Source organism: Sminthopsis crassicaudata, chromosome 6, assembly GCF_048593235.1.
Source record: "Sminthopsis crassicaudata isolate SCR6 chromosome 6, ASM4859323v1, whole genome shotgun sequence".
Classification (NCBI taxonomy): domain Eukaryota; kingdom Metazoa; phylum Chordata; class Mammalia; order Dasyuromorphia; family Dasyuridae; genus Sminthopsis; species Sminthopsis crassicaudata.
Window position 1 is genome coordinate 246866379 of NC_133622.1, and position 14912 is coordinate 246881290.

The 14912-nt window shown below is 34.5% G+C and overlaps 2 protein-coding genes across 12 annotated transcripts in view; one reads left to right on the forward strand and one right to left on the reverse strand.

Moving 5' to 3' along the window:
* LOC141546738 (vomeronasal type-2 receptor 26-like) overlaps positions 1-14912 on the reverse strand; it is a 79734-nt gene that overhangs the window by 58999 nt on the left and 5823 nt on the right. The gene's annotated exons all lie outside the window — the stretch shown is intronic.
* Positions 1682-12442, forward strand: LOC141546255 (vomeronasal type-2 receptor 26-like). Its single transcript, XM_074273930.1, has 5 exons — positions 1682-1969; positions 4320-4517; positions 7341-7559; positions 9251-9446; positions 11538-12442. Exons 1-5 carry the CDS (start codon positions 1682-1684, stop codon positions 12440-12442), a joined length of 1806 nt encoding a protein of 601 aa, XP_074130031.1.

The window sequence follows — 14912 nt, forward strand, 5'->3', positions numbered from 1 at the left end:
CCTATTTCTGAAGACAGAGGAGAAAATTGACAAGACTTTCTTCCAGTATCCTTCCATCTGGACAGCTGCACTATCTAAGTAAGTGGTTAATTTTCTTTTTGATAAAATAGTCACCCATATTTCTGACTGACTGGATAATTGATAGAATTGCATTTGATTTAGCCTCAAAAATTTGGTTAAAGCAAATATTTGGGTTTAAATTTTCTTGAAACATGATATTTAGAAAGCTGCTAAAGTAAAGGTTTATTAAGGTACAGTGAAGCAACCAGAGAAATAGGCTATTCAGATACTCTCTATATGGCTATCTTAAACACCAGGAAAAGAGAACAAATTCAGAATCCTTCAATCAGTCCAGAGGATCTTCCAAGCCAAAGCTCTCTTTCAGAGCATTACCAGTGGGAAAGAACAAAATTTATAAACTTTCTAAGTCTTTCCTATAAACTTTAATGAGGTTTAGGTACATTTCCTCTAAGTGACTCCATATTGGAGTATGATCATTATAAGTATAACATTAAAATATTTCTAAAACACCAAGCAATATAAAGTTTACATAGACCACAAGTATTACGAATATCAGATCCCTGACAAGGTTCACAAATTACACAAAGTTTTCGATCCTTTTATGTGCACATCATGTAAACTATAAGGATAATTCACTCAAATAAACAATTAGAACTCCCATGGATGGGTCATGAGCTAAGAATTAACAAATCCAAAATGTTCATGGCATCAAGAATTATTTCATTTACCATCAGTGCAATGTTGCCTATATTTGAGATAATTATTTGTCAAATAATTCCTCCTCTGAGTAACAAGATCCACTACAAATTTCCATCCCCTCAATGTGGATCTCAAGGCAATCCATGTACTGCATCCTAAATTACTGCTTATTACTTTCTATAGCAGCTAGTCAAAATCTTTATTTGCATTTGTGAACTTCCAGTATTGTTTCATTCTTCACATTCTCAGCTGAGGAATACGTCTTAAAATATGCTGACAAAACAGCTGTCATTAGTTTGAATCGTTATTTCCTTTTCACTCTATTATTCACATAATTACCTAGTCTTCATTTAATCTAGTGCCTAATCAAGATATATATCTAATCATTTTTTACACAAATAATTTCCACAAGCCTATAAATGTTTATATTCATCCACCTTTTACCAAACCCTCATTGACTTCCCAACAAGAATTGATCATCTTTTCTATGGAGCATTGTAATGGTCCCCAATGGCCATCCTGCCTACATCTTTTCTGACTTTTGCTAGTCGTCCCATAGCTACCTAAGAAATTTTCATGAAGCACAGTACTTAGTAGGATACTTCCATATTTGCTAAATTCGCATCACTTTCTGGTACCTCTCTAGTCAAAAGTAAACTTCACAAGCATTTCATTCTCATGTCTAATACACTTCATTTTTTTTCTTTATATTTTTATATGTTCTTGAAAGGTCTTAGAAGATGTGCAACCCAAGTCTCTTATTTGACAGATATGGACATTGATGCTCATGGTGGTAAAATGATTTATCCAGGGCCACTCTATTAGTAAAGGGGTAAAATTTAAGACAAGAATTAGTGACTCTGTGTCCAACATTCCATTCATGTTGAGATCTTTCTATTTCTGTGAATACAGAGTTTTTCCTGTTTTTTAATATTTATATTTTTCCTTTCACTTTAGTTCAATGATCAACCATTACCAACATTTTCTCACTTTCCAATTTGCCGTGGATGAAATTAACAAGAATCCCCATTTGTTACCCAACTTGACCTTGGGATACCAACTGCTCAATAACTTCCACAACTACAAACTAGCTGTGGAGAGCTCCTTGATATGGCTGTCAGGGAATGGTCCAACTATCCCTAATTATAGATGTGACAAGCAGTCCAATTCAGTGGCTGTCATTGGAGGATTGTCATCCACACTGGCCATGGCCATGGCCACCATTCTCACACTTTATAAAGCTCCACAGGTAAGGAAGCCCAATATGGTCATTCATTTTTATTCATTATGTTCTTTGTATTAAAAACAGCAGATCCTTTATCAGCATTATACTTTGAGTATAGATACTTGACTAGGAACACATAAAGATGATTACCCAGTGAGACCTCTTATAACAGTAGATTTAGGTCTTATGTATTATCATTGTGATGATTATGATCCTTCTATATTATTGACTGGCTCAGGTTTAGGGATCAAAAACTGCATGTTTCAGGATGGTTAAAACTACCTGCTCAGTGTCTTGTCAAAATTATGATATCTATAGTAATGTGTACCTTAAGTATAATTTCATATATTCATAAAACATATATATAGAGAGAGCATCATTTATCTTCATGTTAAGTATTTGGTTTTTATAAACTTATTTATTTTGCTGCACATTTTGCTTGTATCCCTTGTTTATTTTGCTTTTTGCATTATCATATAGATTTGGTGAGTTTTCCATTGCTATTTTTCCTATCCTTATTTATTTTTCTTTAATCAAGAGTCATAAATATGAATGTGGTATATGCTGTAGGTTATTTAGACTGGTAATCATTGATACACTCCGTCAAATGTGTGTTGGCTTTGTATTGTTTTTATTGATAAAGATTTTGTTGTTCTTAAACACTCATTTGCTCCATTTAATATAATTTTTTCATAAATATCTGATGGTATTCCTAACTTCTATAGGATAGTGTCCCCTTATTTGCAGCATAAGTTTTCAGATCAACTCAGGGACACATAATGGAGAGTGGATATTTATTTTGTTGTTTGTTTTTTTGTTTGTTTGTTTGTTTGTTTGTTTTGAGTTCCAAGTTGTATCTCTGCCTTTCTCCCTATTCCTCATTCCAGAAGACAAACATTTGAATTGAATACATATGTGAATCAATACACTACATGATTCCATAGATCAGTTCTTTCACTGGAGGTGGATAGTCTTTTCATTCATATGTCCTGGAAAGGTGATTTTCTTTTTATTTATTTATTTGTATATTTGTTTATTTTTATTTTTGTTATTTATGTTATTTATTACTTAGAATAGCTTTATTTTTCAGAGAGTCTATTTGAATCACATTATTGGTATTTTGTGCTTTACTGGATGTATTGAATACAATGTTTTCTTGGTTTTTCTTATTTCACTCTGCATTGTTTGTGGGCAATATTTTATGTATTTTTTACCAAAAATCTGAGTCTAGGAATAAAGTAGTTATAACTTGTCATCGAATGGAGCAGTTCTACCAGCCACACTTCTCATCTTCCCACTTCATGGGATGAAAAATGTTAAAATAACCCAAGATTTGGCCATTGGAGTATTCAAGTCACAAGGACATCAGTTTGGGAATCTGCATCTGGATATCTATTTAATTTTGTTACTAGGGACCTGATTAAACACGGGGTTCACTACTAGTTACTTTATCTCATTCTTAGAAAATTAGGGCTGAAGAATATTACAAAGACTCTCTGCCTATGATATTACCTCTTGCTGAAGAACAAATCTCATGATTGAAGATCTGACACTGGAAATATTTCTGGTTAGAGGTGTGTGAATGTTCCCTTATTATGGAGTAGTGAATCATTGCTTATCTCATAGAGCTCTTACTAATTGGGCAGTGGTAATGTGTAATGCCTTCCTTGACAGGAGATTTCAGTATGAGGAGGTCTCTCCCATCTCTGGTGGGATCTGGGGTAGAGAACTTTTCCCCCTAGACCAAGCTCTGGATCACATTTCTATGAATCAGCACAATACTAGTCTCCCTGAAATTCTTAGATGAGTGGAATTCCTGTAGTAGAAAGACTTAGTAAATGAAATGCTGATATGTGAGTTGAGAGATGAGTTAGGGATGATGTGTCACAATGCTCAAATATTTAACTAACAGATTATGCAGGCGAAAGCAAGCATGTTCTACTGGAATCAACATGATAAAATAGGGATAATAAGGTAATGTTCCCCAGATATTGATTTATTTACCTAGTTAAGAAAAAAAATCAAATTGGTAAAGTTGCATAAAAGAGAAATGTTCTTTTTGGAGGAAACTGTGTTTTCCAGCATTGGACAGTATTGAGATTTAGTAATTGATTGATGTAGCCATGGAGAAAGGGTTCTAGATGAGGTGCATTTTCAGAATTTCTATCTAGTTGTGTAATAGTGTAATTCCATTCCATAATAATGAAATTTTAGGATGTGAAACTCTAACTTAAAATAAGCAAGCATCTATTTATTCATTAGTTGCTCTGTGAAAGTCATTGATTGTTACTTGATACACAAAAGTGAAAGACTACAAATTCCTACTCTGAAGGAACTTAAATCTTCATCCCAGTATTCTTTTTTTCCCATTTAGATCAGCTATGGCCTGTTTGATCTTCTCCTGGCTGATAAGGTCCAGTACCCTTATGTCTATCAGATGGGCAGCAAACAATCTACTCTCCATCTTGCATTCATCCAACTGATGCTACATTTTGACTGGAATTGGGTTGGAGTGGTTCTTTCAGATGACACAAAAGGGGAAATTTTTTTCAGCAATCTCAAAGAGGAGATGGTCAGGAATGGTCTTTGTGTGGCTTTTAAGGAAAGAGTGCCCCAAAACATTGGAAATAATGAATATTTCAAACTTTTTCCTAAGATCATGGCATCATCATCAAATGTGATTTTCACCTATGGAGATCCAGACTCCCTTTATCAATTTTCTATTATGTTGATTGATTTTGTTATTTATGGGAAGGTATTAGTCACCACCTCTTCTTGGGATTTTTCTCCATTTTCTAATATTGAAGTTTCGAGCCATTTCCATGGTACAATAATATTTTCTGATAGCCAAAGGGAGCTTCCAGGTTTCACTGATTTTATAAATAGCTTGAATCCCAGGGTGACTCCTGAGGACATTTTCCTAAAGAATTTCTGGGAGTCAGTCTTTGCTTGCAAATTTAAAGAAGAAAATCATATGGAAATGTTATATTCTTTATGCCTAGAAAGACTTTCCTTAACCAAATTACTCTCTATAAATTTGGACAGGATCATAACAGAACTGAGTTCTAATGTTTACCATGCAGTATATTTAGTGGCCCATGCTCTCCATCACATGCTCCAATCTGAGGCAAGAGAGAAATCACACCTTGGACAAAATCCAGATCTTTCTTGGAAGGTAAATGATATATGTAAATTACATCGCACAGACATATAATAATTATTATATAAATGCTTATTCTACTAAAAAAAGATAACTATTCTTACCAGAGATATCATTTCTAAAATAATTACAAATTCGTTTTTGTTATTTTTTGTTCTGGATTAAGGAATGCATAGTATTTAAGTAAACTTTCTTCTGTCATTCTTCATTTTGTGTATTACAAGTCAAAACTTGCCTTTTCTTCCAATTCTCTTTTGCTTTCCCTCTACAGGGAATGTGACAAGGTTTTTTGATTTTTGCTTTTTGGGGGTATGTTATTGTAGAAGATGTTGCAGGACTTCCTAGAACTGAGAAATTTTGACCTTTTTGGCATCAGTGGTGGAAGTATAGAATTGTGTTACTATGCTGTTCAGAACTCTCTTAAATTATAATAGAAGTCATGGTGTCACTTTTGAGATGAAAGCTTTGTACTATTTTTTCATCCTTTGATATATTACAAAGGCTACTCTATTTCTTCTAAAAGATTCTTGACCACTGAGGTACACGTGATGATTACCAGAATTAGACTCTGCTGACAAAGGTTCATGTAGACAAAACAATAGTTTTTTCATAGCAATATATGGTTATGAGATTTGATTTGAACTAGAAGGAAAGCTGAATGCTACAGAATTCATGCTTTTGACTTTTGAGAGTCTCTTCAACAGCAAAGAAATCTAATCAGTCAAAAGTTCAAGAAATTAATCCAGATGGTTCACTGGAAAGTCAAACCTAGAAGATGAAGCTAAAATTCTTTGGTGACATAAAGAAAAAGTTGGATTTATTGGAAAAAATCCCTAATGTTGGAAACGATTGAAGGTAAAAGGAAGAAGGGACAGCAGAAAATAAGATGGATAGATAGTGTCATGGAAACCATGATCATTAACATGGACAGAATTGGAGAGATAATGTAGGATAGAAAAACCAGGTCCATTATGGTCCATGATGTTGTAAAGAGTTGGACTGGAGGAATCAATAACTGTAAAACAAACATAGAATATTATTTCTAATTAATTTCTTTTCTCACTGGATAATGAAACCTTACCACAACAATTCTCAGTAAGAATAATGGAGATTGCATTTCTCTGTTTTCATCCTTCTCATTCTATATGTTCCATCTCTCTAACGAATTTTCTTGAATATTGTCAATTGAACAATGAAAACTAGATCTTGTGTATCCAAAATATTTTGCTAGCTTTCATCGAAGCCTTAGCTTGTCCAATTTGTCTTAGATGGTTTTAATGATTCCTTTTCTTACAATTTATCTTTATGCAATTTCTTACATAATTTCTTCCATTAAAATTATTCTCCTTCCTATTTATTTTGTATCACTGAATTTTTCAAATGTTTTAAGATTATAAAGCATTAGTATTTGCTTTTCCTTCTATGTATTCAGTAGGAATGTCAAATTGTTCTTCATATCTGGTTATGTTATCAACAATATTAGAGGTGTATATTGAACTTTTTTATTAAAAAAAAAAAACTTTTGAAAGTAGTAACAAATCAACAAAAGAAAGAAAAGAACAATGGTGCAGTGCATAGGGCGAGCACTGGCCCTGGAGTTAGGTGAAGCCGAGTTCAAACCTAGCCTCAAACACTTAACATTTGATAGCTGTGTGACCCTGGACAAGTCACTTAACCCCAATTGCCCCCCCCCCCCCCCCCCCCCCGCGCACACACACACACAGAAATTCCCTTAAAAATCAATCCATCATCTCATGTTTTTAAGTACCTACTCTATCCTAGGAAAAGTACTGAGTTCTGGGGATATGAAGAAAGGCCTTATTTTTGAAGCTCTCACAATCTAATGAGGAAGAAATGAGAAGCTTCTGCTTATAAAAGACAACTGAATTTCCTGTGACCACGCATTTTAGGAAGAACTCTGAATGCAAGACATAAGAGATATTTGGAAGAAATTATTGATTTGGCAAAAGGAAGATGAAATGGCTTTTGAACTAAGTCCTATATTTATAATAATTGTTTACTTGCTTTATTATTCTTCCATTGTCTATGGTTAGATATGGGAAAGCAGAAAAAAAAAACCTCTAAGAGAAGCTCAAGAATTAAAATTTGAAGCAAAAAGACAATGAGAACTTTTGGAAGCTTCAAATTCAGAGCCCACTTATGAGGAATATCCTGGGATATGAGCATGAATCAGTCTTTCCCCAATGAATAATGACTGTCTCTCCTTCCCTTCAGATGCATCACTTCCTGAAGTGCACCAATCCTGTCAACAATGCTAATGATAAGTCTTGTGGGAATGGAACCAGGATGGCTGCTGAGACATACGATATTCTGAATTTCAAATCCTTCCCTGATTCTATTGAGACACTGGTGAAAGTAGGTCAAGCGATCCCTCTTAATCAGGAATTCAGCATTAATGAAGAAGAAATAGATTGGCCAGAAGACTTTTCTCAGGTAATGGGCCAGTGAATATAAGTTTTATCACCATGCCTGTTTAGAGTCCTTGACACTGTTAGTTCTTGATTGGCACTAGGATCTTCCCCACAAGCACTGGAAATATGTGTGACAGGGTGATAGCATCCACTTTCTCTTCTTTTTTGCTTTAAGACAGACCTCTGATTTTTTTTTTTCAATTCTTCTTTCAAATTCTTTCCAACTAAGTTACATGATGCTCCTTAGTTGGAAAGAATTGACATGATTGGTCCTTATCCCAAATCAAGTGGGCAAGTTTGAAAAATAGATGGAGAGTGGGGAATTCTTTTCCCCAAAGGTTCCTTTTGCACCAAAGACTACCCCATATCTAGAATCCAACAATTATGAAGGTCATGTCTCCCGATACTATGTCCCAAGGAATGATAATGGTTTTAGAAGTTAACTTGATCAGAAAAAAATTATTTCATCTTTTAGGTTCTGATAATTTAGTATTCCTTATATTAAATAATCTGTAAAAGAACTTTTTTTTTCCATGAAGGACTGAGATTTTAACAATTAAACTAAAAATTAACATAGTTGACTTGTGCATTTCAGACCAAAAAAGAAAAATTCAATTCAGATTTCAAAATTAAGTAGATAGATCATTATGGATTAAGTGGATTTAAAGTAAAAAAATATTGAAGAAAGAGTCAAAATAGCAATAACTATTTTTAATATATTGATTTTTGGAAAAGACAAGCTTCCAGAGAAAAGGAAGGCTGAGAAGGCAAGCACACTGATGTGAGAGGGAGTATTCTGAACTCAGAATCAGTATTTTACTACTATTAGAATCCCAGTTTTACCTCTGCCACTGATGAGAATGGTGATCTTCATGTAGTAAGGGATAAATTGGTATTTGTTGAAATGAACGAAATTGAGTTGAATTGAACCAATGGTTCTAAGTAAAATGATCTAGAATAGATCTCTTACTTTTTGTAAGTCTCATATAATTCTCCTGCTATAAAAATGAACCAAAGTAGATAAAGAGAAAGTGACATCTGGAGAATAAAAATAATAATTTTTAAAAGGGAATAATCATTGCGAAGATATTTTATGTTCTTAGGAAATTTTTCTTCTAAGATAACAACCACCACAAAATGCAGATTCTTCATTTAAGTATGGTTATATCTTTTGCTGATGTCAAACATATGCATCATTATATATAGTTAATTATCTATGTGATTTGATAATTTCCACCAAACTCTTTACAGTTGTCCCCAGAGTAGGGTCAACACAACATCTGATACTCATTTAGTCTCAATCAATCAGTATTCTTTAATTAGTACATTACAGTGGATAACCTCTAAAAAAAAATAATCCCTCAAACATTCAGGATATTTTATGAAAACACAAAAATATTTCCTCCTATGTTGTCAATTACCTATTGAAAAATAGAATGCACTTTAAAAATACATCAGTATTCAGTATCAAAATATGCCACAAGATACTACAGTTAAAAAAAAAATCAAGGAACATAATTGTGCCTAGTGGAGAATCTGTGCAGGCTTATTGAGGAAAAGATGATCTGGAGTGGAAGATGGAAAATACAGACAGAATTTGACATTGAGAATTACATCATTTTTGTCCTGCAGAATTGCAAATACTTTGCTCTGAATGTTTTCCATAGGAGAGAAATGAAACCCTCTTGACCATAGTATATCCACTTTCAACAGTCATTCTTACCTTACAAAGACATTGTCTTCCTTTCTGTTATGGAAACACAGACTCCAACTTCTATTTGCAGTCTGAAGTGTGGCCCTGGATTCAAGAAGACAATCCTTGAAGACCAGCCTATATGCTGCTTTGATTGTATCGCATGCCCCCAAGGGAAGATTTCCAATCACACAGGTGAATTCCTAATGATAAATTGTCCTCTCAAAGTAGTAGACATTTTACTTTTTGGTGGAGGAGGAGAATCTTAACCAGAAGTAACTTTTCCTTCACCAAAATAATATTTTCTGAGTTAAAATAATAGTGTACTTATTAAATCCTTTTTATTTAATACATTATGGGGTTTTTTTTGTCATTTCTATAATTATCAAGAGAATCCTTTGGTTCAAGATACCAAAAATCTATCCAAAGAGAACCTAGTATCATTTTACTACTATTAGACTCCCTAATGCTTGGCTTTACATATTGCCCAATTGCAAATTCCCCATTTCTGTGGTAAAGCTTAAAAATAAAACTTAAACTTACTCTTCTCAAATCTTTAGGGAAATTTAAATAATCTAAAACATAAAGTCTAGATATTACCTAAATTAGATGGCTTTGGCATTGAGAATAGGGGTCTGGAGTCTAGAAACAACCTTCTCGAAAACATCCCTCCATAAAAGAGAATTCTGGAGAAAGTTTTTGAAAGGTTCTTTTCCTTGGAATTGTAGTCTTGACTGAAACAAGTTGGTTCACAAAAAATTGTATAAAAATTTTTTCTCCCCTTCCCTACACCACAGTATTTATAGTCCATTGCCAACACTGAGTTGACCTGGTCCTGATTAGTTATGTAATTGACTTGCATTGCTTAGTAAATTGGTATGTCCAAAAGCTTTACCTTGGTTTTCTCAATGGCTTTGTCAGTTCACTAAACGCAGTGTCTTCTTTCCTTTGTGAACCAACTTTGACCTCCATGGCATCCTTTTGTCTTATTTGTATTCATATAATTCCAGTCAATTTAGAAGATTAAAAAATCTCTCCAATCATATAATTGTTATGTGTTTCTTTAAATTCTTCATAATTGATTCATGGTAAGGATTTTTAATGTTTGCATAAACATCCTGATATTTTATGTCTTTTGCAATTATTTGTTATGGAATTTATTTTCTATTTTAAACTTTTGGATGTTTCATTACCTAAAAATGTAGAGTTGCTAAGGGTTTATTTACTGGGAAGCCTCATTGATGATTCTAGTAATTTTACCTGTTATTGTCTATTCTTGTTTCCCAGGATTTCCATGCCATTCAAAAATAAGGATAGTTTTACTTCTTCCTTTCCTATCTTTATGTTTTAATTTCTCTCATCATAATATAATTAATAATATTTATGACAATATTGCAATTAATAAAAAGTCGATTTGTCATCTTCACTTTTTTCTTAAACTTCTTGGAAAAAATACTCATCTGTGTCATTGCATACAATTTTAGCTATATAAAGGTGTAGCATTAAGACGTAAAAAGTTGGCCTTTACATTTTTTCTTTCCATGGCATTCTCAGAATAATTCTTTCTTTTCTTTTTTGAGCATGGGATGAGATAAATTATTGAATAATATGTAAGATACAGTCTTTGTGAGAGTAATTATCCCTGGAATAATGCATACATGTAACACTGATGAGTAGAAACATGAAAGAAACAGTTTTGAAATCCTCACTTACTGAATGGTAGAAAGTAGAAAACCATTGTCAAATGTCCACAATATTGTTTCTGATTTTAAAAAAATCAATAGTTTTAAATAAAACATATGAAAAATATTTCATTAATATAAGCAGAACATTTTACCGTAACAACCCAGAAGATTCAGTGATAACCTTGCATTAAAAGGACATTACAAAGTCTTGATCATCTAATTTATTAATAGTTCTTGGCTTTCCAAGTATGAAAAATGTGGCAGAAGAAATGGATTCAATGTCTCATTTCTACTCTGAAAATATAGGATCTGTGAAGATCTATGAAGAGAACCTTCAGATCTCATTGTGTGGTGTAATATTAGAAGGCATTAATATTATATTTAGTGATTGTATAATAGAGAATCAATACCTTCACTATACTGTTTTATTCATATGTGGAGCTCCAAATGAAGATACGGAAATATGTTTTTTCTATTCAGCTTCTAGAATTCTTGTCTTTCTGACTTAAAATAAGTACTACAAAATGAGGCTGTTTGATGTAGAATAACTAAAACTGCATTATTAGAAAAACTCTTATCTATATATGATAGAGTGAAATGCTTTTTGTTGTGGTTCTCACAGATGCAGAGGAGTGCCTGCAGTGCTCTGAACATCAATATCCCAATAAGAAGAGAGATCGCTGCCTACCCAGGACTGTGACCTTCCTGGCCTATGAGGAACCTCTGGGAATGACTCTGGCCTGTGCAGCCATCTGCTTCTCCCTGCTCACTGTGCTGGTCCTTGGGGTCTTTCTGAAGCACAGGGACACCCCCATAGTCAAAGCCAATAACCGCAGTCTCAGCTACACTCTGCTGGTCTCCCTCAGCCTCTGCTTCCTCTGCTCCCTGCTCTTCATCGGCCATCCTACCACAGCCACCTGCCTGCTGCGCCAAACCACATTTGCAGTTGTCTTCACAGTGGCCGTTTCCTCCATTTTGGCTAAAACCATCACTGTGGTTCTGGCCTTCAGGGCCACCCGACCAGGGAGCAGGCTCCAGAGCTGGCTGGGATCCACAACATCTTACTCTCTCATTTTTACCTGCACCCTCATCCAAATGGGTCTCTGTGGCATCTGGCTTGGGACATACCCCCCCTTCCTGGAGATGGACATCCACTCTGAGCCTGGCTCCATTATCATCCAGTGCAATGAGGGCTCCCTCCTCACCTTCTACTGTGTCCTGGGCTACATGGCCTTGCTGGCCTTGGCCAGCTTCACTGTGGCTTTCCTGGCCAGGAACCTGCCAGACACTTTCAATGAAGCCAAGTTCCTGACCTTCAGCATGCTTGTGTTCTGCAGCGTCTGGATCTCCTTCCTGCCCTCCTACCAGAGCTCCAAGGGCAAGGCCATCGTGGCCTTGGAAGTCTTTGCCATCTTGACCTCCAGTGCCGGGATTCTCACTTGTATCTTTGCTCCCAAGTGCTTTGTGATCCTTCTAAGATCAAAACAAAATACTATAGGAATACTTAAAAAGAAAGTTATTTCCTGAGAAGTCAGGATGTCCCAAGTTCTTCCTTACTACCTCTTCCTCACCAAATTCTCCATCACCAATGATGTCACTCCTTAGCTGCCATAGTCTTAACAAAATATTTTAAATTTATCTACCAACTCTGCCTTCTATTTTCTGTTAACACAATCTCTTTCGTTTTCAACTGACTCTTATGGCATTTTGAAAGCATGCATATTGCATGATTTCTGAGTAGAAATAGATCAATTGTTATCTTGAAATATTTTACATATGACAGACACTTAGTAGATAAGTTATGATTTAAAATAATGCTGCAATAAATCAATTAATTTACAGGTATGAATGTCAAGTTTCCAGTTGTAACCTTTGATAAATCCATCCAACTCCCTGAGTTATTGATTTCTTATTTACAAAATGGGAACTTTAATATTTTCTCAATTTGTGAATCTGATATCAATCATTACATTTCTCAAATATTGTTGGAGAAATGAAGATAACCCTGAGAGAAGATTTATTGGAGCATGTATAAGACCCAGTGATTTTGCTGAGTAATATGATTAGTTATCAACGAATATGTTTAAGAAGTTATTATGACTTTCCTTCCTTTGTATAATTTATGTAATTGTTAAGTCATGGTCGATTGAAGTATTGTCTTATTTGTTCTCTGCTACTACTTTTGGGAATCATACCATGTAAATATTAGTAGCTGATTTTCAAAAGATTTTTCAAAAAAATTAAAAATGATCAAGTTTTCCTATTTCGGAAGTTAACCTATTTCCTTTAAAAACATTTTTGAAGTGATATTATTTATCCATATGATATCCCATCACTCCTTATTGGGCAACATTCTACTATCTGTTTTCTTTTTGTGAGAAATATGAATATTTTCTGAGCACAGAATAACTTTGTAGATTAATGAAATTCTGAGCCCTCCTCAAAAAAATAAATAGGATAGGCTACTTTCTTGATATGCACTACTGTCTCTACTAAAAATTCAGTAGGCAAAAAATTAGAAATTCCTATCAATTTGGAAATCACTGAACAAGTTGTGTGGTACGTAATTGTGATAGAACATCATTGTGCTAATAAGAAATGACACATAGAATGTTTTCAGAAAAAATTGAGAATTTTCATTCATTTAAGTTAATAAGCATTTTTTCTTTGACATTTTGCTTGTAATCTGATTTTATGACATCATAATTTTTTGTTTGTTTTTTCTCTTGATTTTCCCTGCAACCATAGTAATTTTTAATTATCTTGCTCTTTTAGGGGAGTTTTTTTGTTCATTTTTTCCCATTTCTTAATTTTGCACTTTATATTAAAGATAAATGAGTACATTTTTTCCGTGATGCTAGAATTGGGTATTTAGAGGTTTTGGGGGGGGCTCTCAGGTGCTTTGACTTAGGTAGAGGGGTAGACCCTGAGATTTTTGTCTATCCTCTAGTTCTTACTCAGGTAGAGCCTGTGTTCATGATTAAACACAAATGCTGACTCTTCTCTTTGACCTATTACTATGATAGATTCACTGGCTCTTTGGCACCTACAATTTTCAACATTTTGACAATGGTACTTAGTATTACACTAGAGTTGCCAAGTAATGTATGATCAGAGCTTCTCCATAATCAATTTCTGAGCAGTTTTCCAATCTTCTTATTATCTCTGCTTATGAGCTTCTGAAGTTTCAGGTCCTGCCCTGGACACAGCTACCTTGAGTCCCACAGCTGGTTACTGATGCATTCTGGGCCAGTCCACAGTCCAGAGTTTCAGATTTCTTCCCACCTGTCAGTTGGTATAGATTACTTTTTAATTTCTAAGGCTGACTGTTTCATTTGAGACTGGAGCATCTCTTTGCTTTGGTTTATAGACACAGTCCTTCAACAATTCTTTCCAAATTATTCTCCAGAATGAGTGAACCATTTCACAAGGGCCCCAATAGCACTTCTTACTGTTCTTTGGTTATTTCAGTCTTGTCTTGCTCTTCATAACCTAAATTTGGGGTATTCTTGGAAAAAATATTGGAATGATCTGTCATTTCCTTTTCCAGTTTATTTCTCTGTTAAGGAAATTAATTAAAATCAAGTGAGTTACTCAGTATCACACAGCTAGTAAGTGGCTGAGATTAAGCTTGACCGCACAAAGATGAGTTTTCCTGACTCCAAGGTCCAAAGTTCTATCCAGTGTGTTAACTAGCTGCCCACATAATAGAACATCAGTTTCCTAATTTTTCCATGTTCCATCAAGAATTTCTTCCTTTTCTGTCATTTTGGTCAGTCTAATAGATGTGAGTTTTATGTCAGAGTTATTTCCAAGTGTGTCTTGTTCTATCTTCCTGTCTAGAGTCAGCCCGGAAAAGGGATGGGGTAGATAAGAAACAAAAATATACAATTGGATCCCAGCACTTCTAGTGGAGAATCCATGGCTCCACTTCTCCCAGGTAATAGTAGCACAAAGTTCCTGAAGCTGAAGAACTTTTCTTCCCTTTTTACCCCTT

Excerpts from the sequence above, each read along its gene's own strand:
- LOC141546255 (XM_074273930.1), top strand. The coding sequence starts at position 1,682 with ATGATCAACCATTACCAACATTTTCTCACTTTCCAATTTGCCGTGGAT. Across the intron at positions 7,560-9,250 it reads GGCCAGAAGACTTTTCTCAG|TCATTCTTACCTTACAAAGA; the intron begins GTAATGGGCCAG and ends CACTTTCAACAG. Across the intron at positions 9,447-11,537 it reads TGAATTCCTAATGATAAATT|ATGCAGAGGAGTGCCTGCAG; the intron begins GTCCTCTCAAAG and ends TGGTTCTCACAG.